The sequence below is a fragment of the Cnephaeus nilssonii genome, assembly GCF_951640355.1.
Source record: "Cnephaeus nilssonii genome assembly, chromosome: 7".
NCBI classification, from domain to species: Eukaryota; Metazoa; Chordata; class Mammalia; order Chiroptera; family Vespertilionidae; genus Cnephaeus; species Cnephaeus nilssonii.
In genome coordinates, this window is record NC_137078.1 from 36,826,945 (window position 1) to 36,848,659 (window position 21,715).

Consider the following 21,715-nt stretch of genomic DNA (forward strand, 5'->3'; position numbering starts at 1 on the left):
ACACACACACACACACACACACAGTAAGTGGGAGAATATGCTACAAAATACTAACGATTATCTCTTGATTGGAAAAATAGGAGCCTTATGTGCACAATTATTGATAATGAGGAAGGATAAATTAATAATTAGTTTTTTTAAAAGCCAGAAATGAAAAGGTAGTCTAAACATAAAATTAAAACAACAAAAAGACCCCTGAGGGATAGGTTGCTGCCAGCAGTTACTGGCTCACATTCAGCCCTACAGCTCTGTGTTCATGTGAAGTCAGGGAAAACAAGCCCCTTGAGGGTGAGGTGCCAGCCTGGGATTTCCAAGCTGGGTGTGGGGGAAATGGCATCCACCCTGCATGCCTTCGGGGGAGGGGGAGAGGGGATGAAAACCCAACACTTACCTTTCTATAAAAGGATGTGTCCTTTCGATTTTGGTTCCTCTCAACCCAGCTCATAACTGCTTGCCTATAACATCCTGCTCAGTTTTCAGCTTCTAAAGAGAACTGTGAACACCCTGGGGAGCCAGACTCTGGAGGACAGGAGAGGCGAGAACTTATCCACTGTCTGCAGCTTAGGAGACAGGTAAGTTGGCTCAGAGACTTGGATTTCCTTCACATGTTCATTAACTAATATCAACAATAATAATGCATGCTCCTTTGCAGCACAACTGGCTCTGGAGGCAAAGGCTCCCCCCATGTCAGCCCTGGAGGCAGCTGGCCGATGGTGGGGGCAGAGGAGGGGTGGCCCGCGGGGCTATAAACTGGAGGCAGCTCAGCCCCTCTGTTTGGATGGAAGGCTGATGCAGAGTGGCAAGGGGCAGACCTTGTTCCTGGGATGCCCAGCTCCCTCTATGGCACCCTCCCAGGCTGCACCAAGAGCCCTGCCTGGGAGAAGGAGGGGTGCACCCTACATCACCTGCTTGAAGGGGCTGAAGTCCTTTCTCTGACTGAGGAACCAAACCTGTCCTTTCCTGTCACTTCCCCCATCTTCCCCTCCCCATCTCAGACATTTCCCTGATGTCTGTGGGACATTGAAAAAACAGAGGGAAGATGATCCTTCACATACAATTTAAACATGAAAACATTCTTTATTACATTCACTGTATTTAGTATTCCAAAGATTCTATAAAGTGGTATTTAGATGAAATAATTCATTCTCTCATATTTTAATCAACTATTAAAAATACCTATAAGAGGGGTTTTTAATTTTGCAGTTTCCAAATGTTTAATCACTACCAAAAAATTACATCAATTATTGTTTTTAGGTTCAGTTGTTTTGCTGAGTCCTCTGTAAGAATGAAAACAAAATTCCTCAGCTTTTTTTTTTTTTTAAACTTCTGTAAACTAGCAACAGAAAAGTGGGAGGAGGAGAGGGAGCAAGGAGGAGTGAGAAGGACCTGGGAGCTTGTTCTGGGACACACTGACCTGAGGAGCTGTGGGACAGAAGTGGGAATTCAACTTTCTTTTGCAAGCAACTTGGTCCTGAGCTTAAACCTCTCAATTTCTGATTCAAAATGAACTCTGAGGAATGGAGAGGTAGGGACACCTAGCCTGGACTGCAAGGTTCAGCTGCTGGCTTTAGCTTCCCCATTAGGAGCAGTGGTAGCTGTGAGGTGTCTATAACCAGGACAGCAGCAAGTGGAGCGGAAAAGAAGGGTCCATGGAGAGGTAAGAGATTAGGGAATAGAATGGGGCCATGAGGCAGCTTCTTATGCATGAGCTCAATGTTCCTCATTATAACATGCATTAGGATACACTTATGTCTTTTAATTCTGATTCTCCATGATTTTCACCTCCTACACATTTTTTAATATTTTGGTTTTTTTAAATTATTTTTAATCAAGAGCAGACTTGGCTCAGAGAGCTCTGGCTTGTCTTTGTTTATTGGGTGGAAAGAAAAAAAAAAAGGAAAGAGGAAAGAAAGAAAGATGACCAAACACAGATGATCTGCATTATGATTGTGGCTTCATCTCCAGCTCCCAGTCACATCCTTAAAAGTTGGGCAAGGAGCATGCTGTCCCCTCACAAGGCTATAATTCACTGCTCAGGCCGAAACTTGCTTAGGCCAACTCTTAGCTCAGCTTCTTTCTTGGTATGGTCTGAAAATTAGGAAGGACCAGCACAGCACTTCCTGGAATATAAGAAGTACTTTCTCTGCCCTAACAAAGTCCTAGGTCAGCCATGTCCAGAAAATATGCACACCCACTTGATATTTTCACATGAATATTTTTTTTAAATTTCTTTATTGATTGAGGTATCACATATTTGTCCTCATGCCCCCATTCCCATACCAAACCTCTCCCCACGCACGCCCCTACACCCCTGTTGTCTGTGACCACGGGTTAGGCTCATATGCATGCATACAAGTCCTTTCACATGGATATTTTTAACAGGACATAGAGAATGCAGAATTTGTGAGGTCTTCTTGATATTCTTTATTGACTGTGCCAGAAATAAAGGAAAACACGCACACTGTCTTAAGATGATGGGTGCTTTGCTCAACTTTGCTTCAGAGAATAGAAATGTAATCTTATTTCTACTGGGATGTTCTTCTAGGTTTGCAGGTTGCCATGGCATCTAGACCCAACATGATGGCCCCCATTTGCCTTGTGGAAAACATCAATGAGCAGCTGTCAGTGAATCAGAAAGCTCTAGAGATTCTTGACCAGATTTCTCAGCCAGTGGTGGTTGTGGCCATTGTAGGACTGTATCGTACAGGCAAATCCTACTTGATGAATCGGCTTGCAGGACAGAATCACGGTGAGTGGTGTCTCAGGCAGAGGACAATTCTTTGACTCTAGCTATATCACAGTTTCTTAGTTTTCTTCACTAGTCACATGAAGAAAGAGCTAAATTCCTTTCAATAAACCAATCTACTAATTCTCACCACTAAATTATTACCTTAATTTATTCTATTACCATATTCTATGTTTTACTCCTGTTAAGGAAAATCTATCCTACTAATGCATAGATTCCTTCTTTTACCTGTGCAAGCACTGGGGTCTTGAAATTGTGCCTCCTCTCTCATAACATGTTTTGCTTTCTCTGTCAAATAACCCCTCCCATACGCTCTGCCATGTTTTTATCACTTTAACTGGAAAACATATTATCTCAATTTTTTTTTCCTCCCTTCTGTCTACTTCTATCCACCTTTAGTGGACCATTCTTTTAAAATGCCCTTATGATGGTCTTCAGTGACCTTTCTTATATCTGGTTCATTGTGAGCTCTTGCTGTATATCATTCTCACAGTTAACATTCATCTCCTATTTGAAATAGATGACACACAAAGTGAAGCATTTTTTTACAAAATAGAGAAAGCACCATCTTATATTCTGGGGTACTTCCATTCCAAAACATCTGACTGTGTAGCCCCTTGGCTGCTTAGATTGTCTTGTCACTGTGGGTTGGGTCTCCCCTTCTTTTATAGGTTTCCCTCTGGGCTCTACGGTGCAGTCTCAAACCAAGGGCATCTGGATGTGGTGTGTGCCTCACCCCTGTAAGCCTGATTGCACTCTGGTCCTTCTAGACACTGAGGGCCTGGGAGATGTGGAAAAGGTAAGGCAGAGAGTCACAGATAAGTTGTTTTCATTCTGGATAGTCTCATAACGAACTCTTTAACTTCACTGCTTGATCTATTTGTGAAATCTAGAAATCCAACTATATATCAGGCAAATGCTCGCTTGTTTGACTCTTATTTCTAGGTAAGGTGTCATGGTACATTGAGTAAATTTTTTTTCTATTTCTCGGCACTGGGTGAATAATTTTATTCAATTTAGTAAACAATTGCTGAGCACCATATTCCCAGGTCTCTAAGTTAGTACTGTAGATATTAGTGACCCAGGTAAAAGCCCTGCCCTCAAAGGGTCTGTAGTCCTATGGTGAAGTTCACCAAGTGCTCACCAAGCATCCTGGAAGACTTTGAGACACCTCTGAATGAGATAGCTCTATAAAAGCATGGGTTTATCTTTCAACAAAATTTAAAATGAGTTTTTGATATTTTAGTTTTTTACTGAAGGGTAAAATGAATGATTTCTCCTTTTCTGCTTTTGTTTGAGACTTATTTGGAAATAGTATCTACATTTCTACAACTTTCTATTTCTACCCAAAGAAGATTTAGAAATTTTGTGTTTGTTTTGTGTATCAAACAGTCTTGCTGTCTAAATAACCTTTTGTTTGTCATAAGTACCACTTCTTATAATCATTTATTTAAAATTGGGCTTTGGAAGATAAATTAATGAATCAGCATTTACCTCCAAGAATTTCCATGTATTTTCCACTTTTGCTCTGGGGAACAACTTTAGACAGTGTTTATAAGAGAAAGAAAATTCTGTATTGTGCCGTTATTTAGACCTGCTGTGTTTTGTACAAACAAATGAACCCCTCCTTTAAGGTCCTTCATCTGGTTGCACTAAGCTCACTATCCAGCTTTAACTTCTTTTTTTTTCCCCCCAAGGGAAGCAGGCTTCAGTTTATTGGCATTGTCAATCTATCAACAAGACAGGTGTTATTTTCCCTATGAAGTGAGATGGTTTTCAATCTGCCATAACATGTGTCCACACATCTTCACCTTGAAAATGCAGCATTTCAAGCTTTAGTCAGGGTACATTATTCCTTCTTCACTTTCACAATTTTGACGCTGCTGCCGAAGGTCTTCTCAGTGCTTGCTCTGAATTCAGTTTTCAGTGCATCCCTTGCTGTTTTTACACTGATGTGGGAGTAGTGGATGTAGCTGAGTCCAGCCTGTCGCCAGTAGGCCACCATGATGCCACGAGAGGGGGGATAGTCGGACTGAATCATGAGGACACCTCAATGTTGGCTCAGGGCTCGACCCAGCCCGACTTTAACTTCTTGACCTACCCTCTGTTCCAGTCAGATCAAACAACTCTCCTTTTATGAGAAGAGACCTCTGTATGCTACCATGTCTACTTTTGTTTCTGTGGGTCTTCCCACCTGCAGGATACCTTCATTTATTCAAATTCACACTCTACCAAGTCTTTAATTTTCAGTCAAGATGCTGAGGAAAACTTCATGTTATGTAAAATATTCCAACTTTCATAGCTCTGGTCTTCCACGATGGATTTGTAAATTTTAATTTACTATTTTTAAAAATTTATCTTTAATATTGAAAGTATTACAGATGTCTCCCTTCCTCTCTCCCATTGATGCTTTCTTCCCATTTCCATCCCCTCTGCAGGACTTCACCATGCTATTGTCAGTGTGGATAGGTTGTGCATTCAGGCATACAAGTTCTTTAATTATCTCTTCCCTCCCCCTCCCCTTAATTTACTATTATAGCTACAGGTTCCAATGCTTATAACATGTCATTATGATGTAAGCCTCCTGTAGATATTATCCTTGTTATATTCATTGCTATAGATGTTTGTCATGGCTTTGAAATAGTCACTTTGAAAGTAATATTTGTCATTTTAAACTGCTTTTTAATTTTAACAACAGTTGAAATATTTAGTAGCTTCCCATAAACATTTCTTGAATATATCCCCAGTTATGATAACTATGGAATATTTTATATAGTCCATGACCAACAAATATATGTAGAATAAATATGTGCTAACACTATTCATTGAACCTAATAGCACACCAGGTGCTGCACTAAGTTATTTTATATGTTACTAGTAGCCCGTTTGCACGAAGATTCGTGCAATAGACCTTCATTCACCTGGCTGCCTGCACCAGTTTTCTGCCGGCACCAGGGACCCAGGCCTTGGCTGTGGCCACCGCCTTCTGCCTTTTTCAGGGTCCGGGCTTGGCCCCGGGCGGTGGCCTTGGGCTCGGCGGCACCCAACATCCTTGCTAAGGATCGCAGGAGCCGACCCCCAGTGGTTTCCTGCGATCCATGCAGGCTGCCCACTGGTGCCCAAGGCCGGGAAAGCCTCCGCCCCAGGCTTTCCTGGCCTTGGGCTCGCCGCACCCAGCGTCCCTGCTACCGATCACAGGAGCCGACCCCCAGTGGTTTCCTGCGATCGGTGCAGGCTCCCCGCTGGTGCCCAAGGCCCAGAAAGCCTCGGCCCCTGGGACCCCCGGGAGCAGCGGGAGGGGCGGGATGGGCACGGCCACGCCCCCCCAGGTGGCCGATCGCCCCCCGGGACCCCTGGGAGGGGCGGGAGGGGCCGGCCACGCCCCCCCAGGTGTCCGATCGACACCCGGGACCCCCGGGAGGGGCGGGAGGGGCCCGGCCACACACCCCCAAGTGGCCGATCGACCCCCGGACCACTGGGAGGGGCGGGAGGGGCCCGGCCATGCCCCCCCAGGTGGCCGATCGACCCCCGGACCCCCCGAGAGGGGCGGGAGGGGCCCGGCCATGCCCCCCCAGGTGGCCGATTGACCCCCGGAACCCCCGGGAGGGGCGGGAGGGGCCGGGCCACGCCCCCCCAGGTGGCCGATAGACCCCCGGACCCCCGGGAGGGGCGGGAGGGGCCCGGCCACGCCCCCCGGATGGCCTATCGCCCCCCGAGAGGGGCGGGAGGGGCCTGGCCACGCCCCCGGGGTGCCGATCGCCCCAGGCACCCCCGGGAGCGGCGGCATGGGCCCGGCCACTGGGCACCGCCATCTTGATCTTCTCAACGGCCGATATGCCACCCGGAGTCCCGCCCCCAGCCTCCTGCCGGCCCAATCGTGGGCATAGCGGAGGTGCGGTCAATTTGCATGTTTCTCTATTATAAGGTAAGACTAGAGGCCTGGTGCATGAAATTCGTGCAAGGGTTGGGTGTCCCTCAGCCCAGCCTGCACCTTCTCTAATCTGGGACCCCTTGAGGGGTGATCGGGTCTAAATGGGCAGTCGGACATCCCTCTCACAATCCAGGACTGCTGGCTCCCAACTTCTCACCTGACTGCCTTCCTGATTGCCCCTAACTGCTTCTGCCTGCCAGCCAGATCACCCCCTAACCACTCCCCTGACAGCCTGATTGATGCCTAACTGCTCCCCTGCCAGCCTGTTTGCCCCTAACAACCCTCCCCTGCAGGCCTGGTCCCCCCCACAACTGCCCTTCCCTGCAGGCCTGGTCGCCCCCAACTTCCCTCCTCTGCTGGCTTGGTCACCCATAACTGCCCTCCCCTGCAGGCTTGATCACCCCCAACTGCCCTCCCTTGCAGGCCTGGTCCCTCCCAACTGCCCTCCCCTGCTGGCCATCTTGTGGTGATCATCTTGTGTCCACATGGGGGCAGGATCTTTGACCACATGGGGGCAGCCATCTTGTGTGTTGGAGTGTTGGTCAATCTGCATATTACTCTTTTATTAGATAGGATAGAGGCCTGGTGCACAGGTGGGGGCCAGCTGCTTTGCCCTGAAGGATGTCCAGGATCAGGGTGGGGGTTCCCTTGGGGTCTGGGGCGGCCTTGGTGAGGGACCTGTGGTGGTTTGCAGGCTGGCCACGCCCCCTGGTGACCCAAGCGGAGGCCCTGGTATCTGGGGTTTATTTATCTTCTACAATTGAAACTTTGTAGCCTGGAGTGGAGCCAAGCCTTCTGCTTGCTCCGTGGCGGCAGCCATTTCTGTTGGGATTTATGTATCTTCTATAATTGAAACTTTGTAGCCTTAAGCAGAGGCCTGGGCCGGCCAGGGTGTGTGGAAAGCTTGGCTTCCTCCATCGCGGGGGGCAACCCTAGCCTCCTGCTCTTTCCAGCTCTGTGGCTGCCATCATTTCTGTTTGGATTTATGTTTCTTCTATCATTGAAACTTTGTAGCCTTGAGTGGAGGCCTAGGCTGGCAAGGGCAGGCGGAAAGCTTGGCTTCCTCCATTGCCGGGGAAACCCAAGCCTCCCTCCTGCTCTCTGTGGCTGGAGCCATTTTGGTTGGGTTTATTTGCATATTCACTCCTGATTGGCTTGTGGGCATGACTTGTGGATGTAGCAGAGTGATGGTTAATTTGCATATTACTCTTTCATTAGATAGGATTTTATTTCATCTGATTCAATAAAAAGAAAATTCTGTGATGAATATATGATCACAGTAATAATGTTATTATAATTGCTAAAGCTCATATGTATATACTAGTGACCCATCATGCGAAGTCACCTGAGACCCAGGATCCCTTCTTTCCCCTCTCCCCTGCCCCGGGCCATGGAACCACCCTGAGTCCTGGAGTGCTGCCCTGATGCTCCACTGCTGGGCCTCCCCCCCATGGCGCATGCGGTGGGCCGTGGAAACCCCGGCAGAAGCCATGCACAGCAGACGCTGGGACCCCTGTGTCCCCAGGGGGCCACAGGAATCCTGGTGAAAGCCGTGCACAGCAGCCGCCAGCCCTGCCCCTGATGCCCCACCCCCACTATGTGTGTCGCCATCTGGTGATGGCGTTACAGTGTGAGGGTCAATTTGCATATCATCTCTTTATTATATAGGATATGCTGGTCTTCAAACTTACTTATTTGCATGGTGAGTACATTACCTGAAATAAAAGAAAGGACTGTTAGACTTAGTGTCTGAATGAATTTCTATAGGGTAAACCCCTGAATGTCTTGCCCTAATGTACTTCCAGGGCGACCCTAAGAATGACTCGTGGATCTTTGCCCTGGCCGTGCTTCTGTGTAGCAGCTTCGTCTACAACAGCCTGGGCACCATCAACCACCAGGCGCTGGAGCAGCTGCAGTATCCTTCCAGGTTCTCAACCTCCATGTGTCATGGAGGCTGTGGGAATGGAGATCCAGTCAATTCCTCCTTTCCTCTCACTTAGTTGCCTTTTGTAGACCAAAAGGAACCAGAATGAAAGAGAGTGTTAATAATACTCTTTCTTTTAATGAGAGAAATGTGGGAATTGTGGGTAGAAAGTTTACTTTCCTTAGCTGGGTCCCAGTTACGTGACAGAGCTGACAGAACTCATCAGGGCAAAGTCCTCCCCTACACCAGATGAAGTAGACGATTCAGCAGAGTTTGTGAGTTTCTTTCCAGACTTTATCTGGACCGTACGGGATTTCACCCTGGAGCTGAAGTTAAATGGTCACCCTATCACAGAAGATGAGTACCTGGAGAATGCCTTGAAGCTGATTCCAGGTAACATAGTGTGGCTGGGCAGTGGATGGTCCAATACAGGGTGGGAGGTACTAAACATCATGTCTGGAGTTGCATTTGTACTTGAGGCTAGAAGAAGTCTGCAGAAATGGTGGCTGGGAATGGGTTGAAAAGCTCTATGGACTGGAGTTTAAGTTCACTTAAGCAAAGTGGAGCCTAAAGAAGAGTAAAACTATTCATAACCCATTTGTTCTTTACACATTGGAACTGAGAATCCAACTGTAACTTTGAATACAGAGTTGCTAAAGCCTTCTAAAGAGCAGACATTTATGTTTATTATTTTAGCTTCTGCTTTTCTGTGTTGAGGAAAGCAGCTGATCAAATACTTGTTTGGCATAAAATTACAATGAAAAGCCTATCTAATGAAAAAATATTTTTTATGTAATTAGATATGATTCTTCTGAAAGGGACATATACATTTCTAATGTCTTTATACATATGTTATCTGTAAATATTACTTTATGTTCTAATAAACTGAAAGAAGAATATTTTGTCTTTTCAATCTAATCTATTGGGATATTTTTGATAATTATCATAATACTAGAGGTCCGGGAGCCCTCAGGCCATGTACAACTGAAGGCTCAGGCCCAGTGGGGAGTGGGCCTAAGCCATCAGTCGGACATCCTTAGCACTGCTGAGGAGGCAGGAGAGGCTGTGCTCACAGCAATTATCCCGGCTTGTGGCTGAGCAGAGTTCCCCCTGTGGGAGTGCACTGACCACCAGGGGGCAGTTCCTGCGTTGAGCATCTGCCCCTGGTGGTCAGTGTGCATCATAGCTCGTCATTCAGCCATTAGGGACAATTTGCATAATATCCTTTTATTATATAGGATAATTTTAATTTCTATATCATAGATTTTTATTTTTAAAACAATTTTATTTTTCAAGTAAAGTTTACACTCAATATCATTTTGTATTATTTTCTGGTGTATATCGTAGTGGTTAGGTATCACATACTTTACAAAGTGATTGCCCCTATATTTCAAGTACCACCTGGCATTATGCATAATTATTACAATATTATTAAATATATTCCCTATGCTGTATTTTACATTCCCCTGACTATTTTGTAACTACCAACTTGTATTTGTACTTCAACTTTTTCACCCAGCAGTCCAACACCACTCCCCCCACCCTACCCCCAACAGCCATTGTTTTTTTCTCTGTATCTCTTAGTCTGTTTCAATTTTGTTCTTAGGATCCACATATAAGTTAAATCAAATGATATTTGTCTTTCTCTGTCTAACTTATTTCACTGAGAATAGTATTCTCTAGATTCATCCATGCTGTTTCAAATGGTATGATTTCATTCTTTTTTTATGACCAAGCAGTATTCCATTGTGTATATGTACCACCTCTTGTTTATCTACTTGTCTATTGTTGAGCACTTGGGTTAATTCCATATCTTGGATATCCTATATAATAAAGATGTAATATGCAAATTGACCCATCACTCCAACATACAAGATGGCTACCTCTATGTGGTCAAAGATGGTTACCCCCATGTGGACACAAGATGGCTGCCACAAGATGGCCAGCAGGGGAAGGCAGTTGGGAGGGACCAGGCCTACAAGGGAGGGCAGTTGGGGGCGATCAGGCCTGCAGGGGAGGGCAGTTAGGGGTGACTGGGCTGGCAGAGAAGGGCAGTTGGGGGCTACCAGTCCTGTAGGGGAGGACAGTAGAGGGGGACCAGGCCTGCAGGTGAGGGCAGTTGGGGGGGACCAGGCCTGCAGGGGAGGGTAGTTGAGGGCAATCAGGCTGACAGGGGAGGGAAGTTGGGGGCGACCAGGCCTGAAGGGAGGGCAGTTGGAAGCAACCAGGTCAGCAGGAGAAGGCAGTTGGGGGAGACCAGGCTGGCAGGGGAGGGCAGTTATGGGTGACCAGGCTGGCAAGGGAGGACAGTTAGGGACAATTGGGCTGGCAGGGGAGCAGTTAGGTGCTGATCAGGCTGGCAGGGGAATGGTTAGGGGGTGATCAGGCTGGCAGGCAAAAGCGGTTAGGTGCAATCAAACAGGCAAGAAGGAGAGCAGTTGGGAGCCAGCAGTCCTGAATTGTGAGAAGGATGTCCTTGAGGGGTCCCAGATTGGAGAGGGTGCAGGCTGGGCTGAGGGACACACCCCCCCATGCACGAATTTTGTGCACTGGGCTGATAGTTATAAATAATGCTGCATTGAATATAGGAGTCATATAGGCTTTTGAATTAGTGTTTTGGACTTCTTTGGATACATAACCTGAAGTGAAGTCACTGGGTCATAAGACAGTTCTATTTTCAACTTTTTTGAGAAGCCTCCATACTCTTTCCCATAGTAGCTGCACAAATCTGCATTCCAATCAACAGTGGACAATGGTCCCCTTTTTCCCACATCCTCACCAACCCTTATTGCTTGTTGATTTATTAATGAGAACCATTCAGACAGGCATGAGGTGATATCTCATTGTGGTTTTAACTTGCATTTCTCTGATGATTAACAATGTTGAACATCTTTTTGTACGTGTATTGGCCTTCATGTCTGAGATTTTACTATGTTTTATTCTAGTAGTTTTATGGTTTTGAGTTTCATATTTAAGTCTTTAATTTATTTTGAGCTTATTCTTGTATATGGTGTAAGAAGGTGGTATAGTTTCACTTCTTTTGCACATATTTGCCCAAATTCCCAACACCATACACCAACTAGTCTGCCTTTACCCCATTGTATGTTGTTTTGCCTCCTTTGTTATCCATTAATTGATTATATTTGCATGGGTTTATTTCTGGGCACTCTGTTGTGTTCAATTGATCCATATGTGTGGTTTTATTCCAGCACTATGTTGCTTAGATTACCATAGCATTGTATTATAGTTTGATATCAGGTAGCATGACACCTCCAACTTTGTCCTTCTTTCTCAGTATTTGTGTGGCTAATCTGGGTCTTTTATGCTTTCATATAAGTTTTGGGATTTTTTTTTTTGTGGTATTGTAAAAACACCTTTGGTATTTTGACAGGGATTGTGTTGACTCCATAGGTTCCTTTTGGCATTATTTTAATGATGTTAATTCTTTCTATCTGTATCACAGTTTCTTTTTCCCCAATTTCCATGTATTTACCCTAGCTATAATTTCAAAATAATAAAAATATTTGAATGGGTTACATTTACATGGGAATGCAGGTATCTGATGAAACCTTGAATGAAATTCCACTTCTGATTTATACACTCTTGATTTCATGTTTCTATTTATGGTTTCTCAAAACAATGAGAAATGGGCTACACAGAGCAGCAAAGCTATCAAATGAAATATAGTTCTTTACCTTAAAGAGTTTAGAGACTAATGGTGATATCTTAAAATTATGTTTTAGCTACATTTACTCTTCAGAGGTATTTATTTATTTATTTATTAAATATATTTTATTGATCTTTTTATAGAGAGGGAGAGGGATAGACAGAAACATCGATGAGAGAGAAACATTGATCAGCTGCCTCCTGCACACCCCCTACTGGGGATGTGCCCGCAACCAAGGTACATGCCCTTGACTGGAATCGAATCTGGGACCCTTCAGTCCACAGGCCGATGCTCTATCCACCGAGCCAAACTGGTTAGGGCGAGGTTTTTATTTTTATTTTTTTAAAGCTAATGCTGTACACATTATTTTTGCATCTAAACAGTTTTCCTTAAATAATCTGGTGTTATTTCTAACATTGCATCATTAAGTCTTGTTTGAGCTTTTCATTTCGATCCACAGCTTCATTTCTCCATGGGATCAAGTAGACCATAAACTTACATTTGACCTGTGCTTCTGTTATTCTTTCAGTAGCTAATATAGACAATATGGACAATACTCTACCATTTTTAGATCCTATAACAGCAATAGGTTATTGTTATTGTTTTTTAACCAGGTTTGTTCTCTGCCAAATATTTCCCCCAGAGTTGTATCATTGGTAAATTTGATGTTAAAGAAGCATTTGGATATCTATGCTAAAGGAACTGTAAACACAAGTCATACAGATAGAATAGGGCAAAGATACAAAAATCCCTGTCAGACTGCTCTTACAGTAATACCTGTTTTTATTTGTTTTAATCTTTCAGGCCTGAATCCCAAAGCTCAAATATCTAATCTCCCTAGAGAGTGCATCCGGCATTTCTTTCCAAAACGAAAGTGTTTTGTCTTTGACCGGCCAATAAATGACAAAGAACTCCTAGCCAATATTGAGAAGGTTGCAGACAACCAACTGGATCCTAAATTCCAGGAACAAACAAAGAATTTCTGTTCTTACATCCTCACCCAGACGAGGACCAAGACCCTCAGGGAGGGAATCATGGTCACTGGGAAACGTGAGTCTCCATTTCACATTTTGTGGGGCCTCATATTTGTTGAATACATTATAGGATGTGTTCTCCAGGATTTATTTTTGATTCTATATAGAATTATGGGTCTACAGATATTCATACTCCACGAAGACACATGTATACTTATCATACTTTTGGGTGTTTATAAATTCCTCTCCAAAATTACAACCATTGACAACAAAATCTGCAGCATCCATACATATAAAAAGTGTTCTACTAATAATGAATCACTAACTGGGTATAAAAACAGAATACACTATTTCCTAAATTGAAGTTCTTTATAATGATTTGCAAGGAGAATACAAAAGGTATTTTGGGAGTTTAGAGCAACTTACTAATGACTATTAGCTCAAAAAGCTCTGAAAATTTACTGGACACAGCATAATTAGGAAAAAAATAGAATCAGATTTACCTTACCTCCTCTGTCTACCTATGTAAATAATTTGCTTCTAAGATTTTCAATGGGAAATTATGTTTTCCAGATATCCTTTAGTATGTTAGATAAAGGAATATATTGAATTATGTTAGTTTGTGGTCTAAAGAAACATAAAAATTAAGAGTCAATGGGACAATAGTGTTACTGGAGGAAATATGTTCTTCTGTGGTATTGTGTGAAAGGAATTTCAGGGATTCTCATGTAGGAGGAGTTTTAAGCAATAATGGCAAGGTTTATTAAAGTGAAAGCAAAGTACACTCTCAGGGAGACAGAGAGCTGGCAGGCTAGAGGACAGCTCCTGCCCTGAGGTATTGGTTAAGCTTCCCATATATATTTGGGTTTGAGAAAGAGCAGGCTTTCTTGAAAACTATCCAATTTCTTTCCTGTCTTCTTCAGGGCTTGTGCCCTTCCTCTATGCAATCTTTCCCCCAGATTTTCCCAGTTTTGTGCCCTCTCCCATTTATGGTCCGAATTTTGGCTCCTATTGAACATGCTTCATAGTTCTGCTTGGTCTTTTGGCTCCTATTGTGCAGGTACTTAGTAAAGAAATTCTTTCTGCACCATTTTCTCCCATCCTGGTTAGTTGGGTGGACTCCCTAGGGTGACTGTAAGGCTGTTTTTTCCTACTTACTCAGGCTTTATCAGATGTCTGATTCCATTTGCTCCCTGATCTCCTGTTAATATCTAGTTAACTGCATAGCCCAACAATAGTAGAAGGAAGTAGTGTGTTTGTGTGTATGAGTGTGTGTGCACGCACATGAGTGAGTGTTTGTGTGAGAGACAAAAAGACAGAGAGATTTAGAAATGTAGAGTCTGAATCATAGATCCCGCTGAGTGATAAATTGATATTTATCCCTTAAATTTCCTGGCTTACTAGGGCTAAGGACTCTGGTGGTGACTTATGTGGATGCCATCAACAGTGGAGCAGTGCCTTGTTTGGAGAATGCAGTGACAACTCTGGCCCAGCTTGAGAACTCAGGGGCTGTGCAGAAGGCAGCCGACCACTACAGCGAGCAGATGGCCCAGAGAGTGAGCTTCCCCACAGACACGCTGCAGGAGCTGCTGGACCTGCACACAGCCTGTGAGAGGGAAGCCATTGCAATCTTCATGGAGAACTCCTTCAAGGATGACAACCAGGCATTCCTGAAGAATCTTGTGGTAATATGTCTTAGTATTTATTTACACTTTGTGACTCTTCCCTTGAAAAATGAAGCCTAAAAGAGGTTTTCTGACCCTAGTCCTCCTCTCTTACTCATGGATTGAGTAGTCTGGATTTTGAGGGATACAGTTTAAAAACATTGCATTTTCATTGCTCCCTCATCACCAAACCTCAGTAGTTTATCCAAAAATTTTTCGAATCTCTGATGCATAATTAGCATAGACATCTTTCTGAACTGAATACTTGTATTGAATTCAAGCCTGCCCAGAAGACCAAAAAGTCATTCCTTGGCTAGTCACTTTCTTGAGGACACTTTCCCATTCCCATGAACCAAATTTTTCTTAACAGACCCTCAGACCAGGCTGTTTTCAACTCCTATGGCTCCTTGTTGTATCATTGTGCCATTGAAGATGGAATTAACAAAAGTTACAGCTGCAGGGAGCCATAGAGATAAGGTAATTCAACACCAACATTTTTGATGAAGGATCTGAGACCCAAGGGGGTTAGAAGCTTTTTCCTGCCTCACATGGAGTTTTCAGGGTTGTGAGTAAAGGAAGCCTTGTAATTCCTGTTTTATTCCATGTCTTTCTCCAACAGAATGCTTTTATCATGAGGACCACAGCTAAACCACCAGATTCTTTGGAATATTTTCTCCTCTGTTCCTTTCTCCTGGTGACACCCCTCTATACTTCCCTTACAGGAAATCATAAAGGATAAGAAGGATGAGTTCTTGCTGCAGAATGAAGAGGCATCTGTTAAATACTGCCAGGATAAACTTGAGCAGCTTTCCAAGTCCCTAATGGAAGATATTTCAGCAGGCATTTTCTCTGTTTCTGGTGGTCACAAGCTCTACATGGAAACAAAGGAAAGGATTGAACAGGACTACTGGCAAGTGCCCAGGAAAGGAGTGAAGGTGAGGAATAAGGGGAGCATAGGGATCCTACAGATTAAAGTCAAGAAAGTCTCCTGGAAATCAGAGAGCACAGCACGAGTTGTGGGTTATATCAGAGCATGTGGGGATATCAAGACTGTTTTAGCATTTAAGGTTATTTCATCTTTTTTTCCTGAAAAGTCATAATATACATTCTCAGAAATAAATATGGATTTCTGAAATCCATGAAAGACAGAAGAGAAATAATCATTTTTCCATCCAACAAAATGACATTCAGTGTGTCAAAGGCAAACAATTTACAAGTTAAAATAAGAGTCTTTGTATTCAAGGCTGATCAAAAGAGAAAAGGAAGTCAAACACTTACACAATTGCACATAGCATTAAAATAATTATGAATCTGAGATAGTTGGCTACCTAGGTGATAGTAACAAGTAATATTAAAATAATAATGATGATAATGCAATTAATATTTATTGATCTCTTATTGTTAAGACATAATATTGAGTTCTTTCCCGAGTATTTTAATTTTATCCTTCAACTAGCATTAAGAGGCATCTATACATTTTGTAAACATTTCACACATCTGAACTGAGAGACACAGGTGGGTTAAAATGACTTGCTTAAAGGTACAGCCAGCAAGTGTCAGAGGAGAATAGCAACACTAATTGGAGATGACATTTCTCCCTGGAAGGTAAATATACAAAAGCACCAGAGCCAGTGGTTTTGCAGCACTGAACATGGTTCTCACTGGCTGGAATGTAGAGTGAATAGAAGAATGGGGCACTAGGAGAGAGACTCAGGGTTATGAAGAGCTTCTGGTCTCTCTAATGAGATTGGAAACTGTGTGGAAACATGATGCAGTTTTAATCATGGAGGAAAAATTACATGGACATACTTTGTTTTGCAGCACTATTCTTCCCAGTGAAAATCAAAGTTCTTTGTTCCTTCTTGTCTCCTCAGGCAAATGAGGTTCTCCAGAGGTTCCTGCAGTCACAGGCAGCAATAGAGAATTCCATCCTGCAGGCAGACAAAGCGCTCACGGATGGGGAGAAGGCCATGGCAGGTAAGGGGCAGGGCTGGGCTCACCATGGATCGCAGGTACCTGCAGTGTCCTTTGACAGCTGTGAGAACAAAACCTGCTGAAACAAGAAGCTTTCTGTCCTTCTGTGGAACATAACTCTCTAACTCTGAAAACACCAGGGCACCTCAGCCAGCCAGGGCCTTTCCCATCACACTCTGAAATGTGCTCTTGATGGTGTGGCAAAGGGAGCAATTCAGATTCTTCCACCTCCCCTTCCAGTTTGCTTGTTCTCAGAGCGCAGGAGGGTAGAGATTAGTCCTCACCTAATTTTCTTCCCTCTCTCAAACCTCCCTGGGGCAGCGGAGCGGGCCAAGAAGGAGGCAGCTGAGAAGGAACAGGAGCTGATGAGACAGAAACTACAGGAGCAGCAGCAACAGATGGAGGCACAGAAGAGGAGTCTCGAGGAAAATATATTGCAACTGAAGGAGAAGCTGGAGAGGGAAAGAGAGAATATATTAAGAGAGCAGAATATGATGTTGGAGCATAAATTGAAGGTAAGTCCTGCCATGGCCTCAGTAGTGTTCCATGGTCATTGTCCTGATAGCTCAGGTGGGATGGAGAATGTTATAGCAAGACCACGGAGGCAACACCATTGCCATTTACTACTTGTGATTTGCTAAAACCTTGAATTTCCCCCTTGTTCCTTTTCTTTGTAAAAAATATCTTTGAAATCTACTCTTTTCATAGACTCTGGAGTGGTCACGACAAGTATCTCATCTCTGAATACTTAGACAATATAAATAGGTTCTGAGGTGTGATTTTGGGTTATTTTTAAATGACTTATTTTGTCTGAATACACAGCTATTTGAAGTACATGTATTTATTATGACCACCAACTGGTTTGCTTTACCAAGATCATTGCCTATTAGCAGGAACCCTGCTACCACCTAAAGACTCTAGGGTAGATCTATGCTGACAATAAACTATCAGAAATTCCATATTAAAAATACAGGGATATGCCCTAACCGGTTTGGCTCAGTGGATAGAGCGTCGGCCTGTAGACTCAAGGGTCCCAGGTTCGATTCCGGCCAAGGGCATGTACCTTGGTTGTGGGCATATTCCCAGTGGGGGATGTGCAGGAGGCAGCTGATCAATGTTTCTCTCTCATCGATGTTTCTAACTCTCTATCCCTCTCCCTTCCTCTCTGTAAAAAAATCAATAAAATATATTAATAAAAAAATACAGGGATATGACAGCTTCAAACTTGCTGCATGGTTCCCAGGTGTGGAGAATCTAATCAAGTTATCATATGGCAAAGGAAGAATTCATGATTGGGTATCTATACGTGTTTATAATATGGTTCTAGTGAAATGTATAATTTTCTATTATTTCTACATTTGGTTGGTCATATTATTCCAAGTGGAACTGAGAATTGGTGCCAGCAAACCAAGGTTACTTCTCAACTGATATTGTGATTGCACACATTGCATTTGTCCTCAGGCCAGGTTTAGCATCCTAGCAAAACCCTATGGATATGTGAATATTTGTAAGAATGTAAACTATGCTTTTTTTCAGTGTTTAGGTCCAAGATAGGATTATTTCTTATTGCAAATTATGCTTGATTGTGTAAGAGCGAACAATTTTAAAGTGAAAAAGTTATTAAATAGAAAATGAAATTCTTGAAAAACATGGGAATTTAAGAAGTTTTATTTCCCTTCTCACTTCTTTTTAAGATTCAAGAAGATCTGCTTAGAGATGGATTTAGAAAGAAAGCCGAAGAGATGAATGCAGAGATCAATCATTTGAGAGAAACGATGGATACTACTCAAAATGATAATACTCCCTGGATTGCAAAAACCATAGATAGAATTGGCACTGAGCTCTCTTCAATATTGTGTGCTCCTGGCAAACTTATTGGTAATATTGTGAGAGGCTTTGGCTCACTGTTTCAAAAGAAATAATTCTCCTTTGAAAGAAATTTCAGAATGTGGATATATGCTATGGCTTGTTTTTAGTGTGTATTCTTTTCAATTTCATTCATCAAAGTCTTAAACAAAAAAAGGTGCCTACTAAAGAATATCAATGCCTAGCCCTCATTAGATAGAATGAATGCTCCTATGCTTTGATATAGCATGTTTACTTTATGAAATCTGCAAATTTAAATAAATATACTCACAAACAATTCATCAACTTATCGCTTTAAATGAAAAAAGATTGGAAACTACAAAAATATTCATTTATATAAATTGTTAATATAATTAAACATGTGTACATACTGGAATATTATGCAGACAGTGAATAGAGAATTTAGCTCTATTTTTATAAATATACAACAATGTTGAAAATACATTGTAAAGTGAAAAAAGGAGGTACACAAGAAGTCTATAATGTGTTTACTGGAAAAAAATGTAATTACTGTGTGCATTCATATATATGTGTACACAATGAATAATTATGGTAATCCTCAAAGAAGTATGATCAGTTACAACTCAGGAGAAGTGGGTAAGATCAAGGTAAACAATCCACATGCTTTTCATTATATACTCTTTCTTCTGCATCCTGTAAAAAAATCCTATATAATAAAGAGGTAATATGCAAATTGACCATCACACCATCACACAAGATGGTCACCTCCATGTGGTCAAAGATGGCTGCCCCCATGTGGTCACAAGATGGCCACCACAAGATGGCCTGCAGGGGAGGACAGTTGTAGGTGACCAGGAAAGCAGGGGAGGGCAGCTAGGGGCAACCAGGATAGTGGGGTGGGCATCTGGGGGCAACCAGCCTGCAGGAAACGGAGGGCAGTTGGGGGTGACTGGGCTGGCAGGGGAGGGCAGTTAGGGGTGACTGGGCTGGCAGTGGAGGGCAGTTAGGGGCAACCAGCCTACAGGGAAGGGCAATTGGGAGTGACCAGGCCTGCAGGGACAGGCAGTTGGGGGGAACAGACCTGCAGGAAAGAGTAGTTGGGGGCTACCAGGCCAGCAGGGGAGGGCAGTTGGGGCAACCGGGCTGGCAGGGGAGGGCAGTTGGGGGAGATAAGGCCAGGAGTAAGCAGTTAGGTGTCGTTTGGGCTGGCAGGGGAGTGGTTAGGGGGCAATCAGGCAGTCAGGCAGGCAAGAGGTTGGGAGCCAGCAGTCCTGGATTATGAGAGGGATGTCTGACTGTCAGTTTAGGTCTAAACCCATAGGGGTCAGGCCTAAATTGGCATCAGACATCCTTCAATGGGTCCCAGATTTGAGAGGGTGCAGGCTGGGCTGAGGGACACCCCCTCCCCAGTGCATGAATTTCGTGCCTTGAGCCTCTATTCATAAATAAATAAATAAATAAATAAATAAATAAATAACAGAGAAAATGTAAAGTATAACACTAATAATGACAATAATAACAAGAAAATGTAAAAAATGGCTATGAGATCATGAAAGTTCTCACTCCTAGAAATGACACCAGCCTGCAAAATTAGGGGTTTCATCTTAAGTCAAAGTATAGAAGTATAAAATTTGTATCCTCATCTGGTCTCCTTATAGGCCTGGTTCTCAATCCATTGTATTTGCTTCAAAACTAAGACATACACTTGCCTGTCTCACTTGGAAATCTCAGCTAGAGTAACTTCTACTTGCTATCCTGAATTATACTTCTAAGGTGTTAGAAACAAATTGCCAAACATAAGAACATGCGCTGGTGAGAGACATTTTATCATCCTTAAATGTGCAGTGGTGGCCTCTATGCTCTAATCAAGGGTCAAAGAGACATGTGCCACTTCAGAACTGGATGGCCTGCTGGCGTTGAGGATGATAAACCTTGTCACATGGAAGTCAGGTTTTGGCACGTAAATGTCATTGGTATCATGGTTTGCCTTAGCTCAGGCTGCTAGAAAAAGTTACCATATATTGTGTGTCTTAGAAAGCAAATATTTCTTTCTTCTAGTTCTGGAGGCTGTTAGTTTGAGATCAGTTGCTAGCATTGGGAGTTCTTGGTCTCAGTTCTCTTCTTGATTTGCAGAGGGCTGCTTTCTTGTGTCTTCACATGGTGGAAAGGGTTGGGAGGAGCTCTCATGATTTTTATAATAAGAGTAGTCAAACAATAGTGCAAAAGAGAGAGTGTAAGTGAAATATAATTGTCAACCTAGATGTATGTGGGAAAAAATAACTTTCAAAAATAGGTACAAAATTTATATTTGGGAGAAAGTTTTTCTTGAAAAAGTCTGAAAATGTTCTAAATATTTTACTTTAGGCCAGTGATCGGCAAACTCATTAGTCAACAGAGCCAAATATCAACAGTACAACGATTGAAATTTCTTTTGAGAGCCAAATTTTTTAAACTTAAACTATGTAGGTAGGTATATTGTTATTAAATTAATTAGGGTACTCCTAAGCTGGCCTTTGCTAAAAACTCAAGGGGCCAAAGAGCAGCATGTGGCTCACTAGGCGCAGTTTGCTGACCACTGCTTTAGGCAAAAATAAAGATAGCCTAAATATAATTTCTGTACTATAAAAGTGAATGTAAACCAAAACTGTAATAGATATGTGAAATAATAAATATTGACTGTGTAAAAAATCATAATAATGTACTCTGGGATTAGAAAAGAGCTGATAAAATCAACATAAAATAATTCACAGAGTCTAGACATAGTTGAAGTATTATAAAGTCCTTGTATTGTTTTCAGGACACAAAGGCAAGTAATTTTGGGTTTTATTATTTAAATTTAAATATTGCCATTTATAATGTAACTAGAGGACCTGTGCATGAAAATTCATGCACTGGAGGGTGTCCCTCAGCCCGGCCTGTCCTCCTCATAGTCTGAGAGCCTTCAAGAGTTGGAGGTGACCCGGCGATCAGGGGAAGGCAATGCCCCATGACCCCTCTGCTGCTGCCAC

General features: G+C 43.0%; 2 protein-coding genes across 3 annotated transcripts; one reads left to right on the forward strand and one right to left on the reverse strand.

Moving 5' to 3' along the window:
* Window positions 1-448: 448 nt before the first annotated feature.
* Window positions 449-19,121, forward strand: LOC307102903 (guanylate-binding protein 6-like). 2 transcript variants are annotated; one of them, XM_079776620.1, is made up of 11 exons: window positions 449-572; window positions 2,546-2,749; window positions 3,418-3,545; window positions 8,483-8,592; window positions 8,798-8,994; window positions 13,073-13,318; window positions 14,647-14,927; window positions 15,629-15,841; window positions 16,781-16,883; window positions 17,202-17,395; window positions 18,575-19,121. In XM_079776620.1, exons 2-11 carry the CDS (start codon window positions 2,560-2,562, stop codon window positions 18,800-18,802), a joined length of 1,890 nt encoding a protein of 629 aa, XP_079632746.1. In that variant the 5' UTR covers window positions 449-572; window positions 2,546-2,559; the 3' UTR covers window positions 18,803-19,121. The 2 variants fall into 2 exon arrangements, with proteins under 2 accessions (XP_079632746.1, XP_079632747.1); XM_079776621.1 differs by lacking the exon at window positions 449-572 and adding an exon at window positions 1,438-1,657.
* LOC307103206 (ATP synthase subunit epsilon, mitochondrial-like) lies at window positions 4,512-4,818 on the reverse strand. The gene has a single exon (XM_079777340.1). It carries the CDS (start codon window positions 4,785-4,787, stop codon window positions 4,596-4,598), a length of 192 nt encoding a protein of 63 aa, XP_079633466.1. The 5' UTR covers window positions 4,788-4,818; the 3' UTR covers window positions 4,512-4,595.
* Window positions 19,122-21,715: the final 2,594 nt, after the last annotated feature.

Coding starts and splice junctions, on each gene's coding strand:
- LOC307102903 (XM_079776620.1), top strand. CDS start 2,560: ATGGCATCTAGACCCAACATGATGGCCCCCATTTGCCTTGTGGAAAAC. Junction 8,995..13,072: donor TGCCTTGAAGCTGATTCCAG/GTAACATAGTGT, acceptor TTAATCTTTCAG/GCCTGAATCCCAAAGCTCAA. Junction 17,396..18,574: donor TGTTGGAGCATAAATTGAAG/GTAAGTCCTGCC, acceptor CTTCTTTTTAAG/ATTCAAGAAGATCTGCTTAG.
- LOC307103206 (XM_079777340.1), bottom strand. CDS start 4,787: ATGATTCAGTCCGACTATCCCCCCTCTCGTGGCATCATGGTGGCCTAC.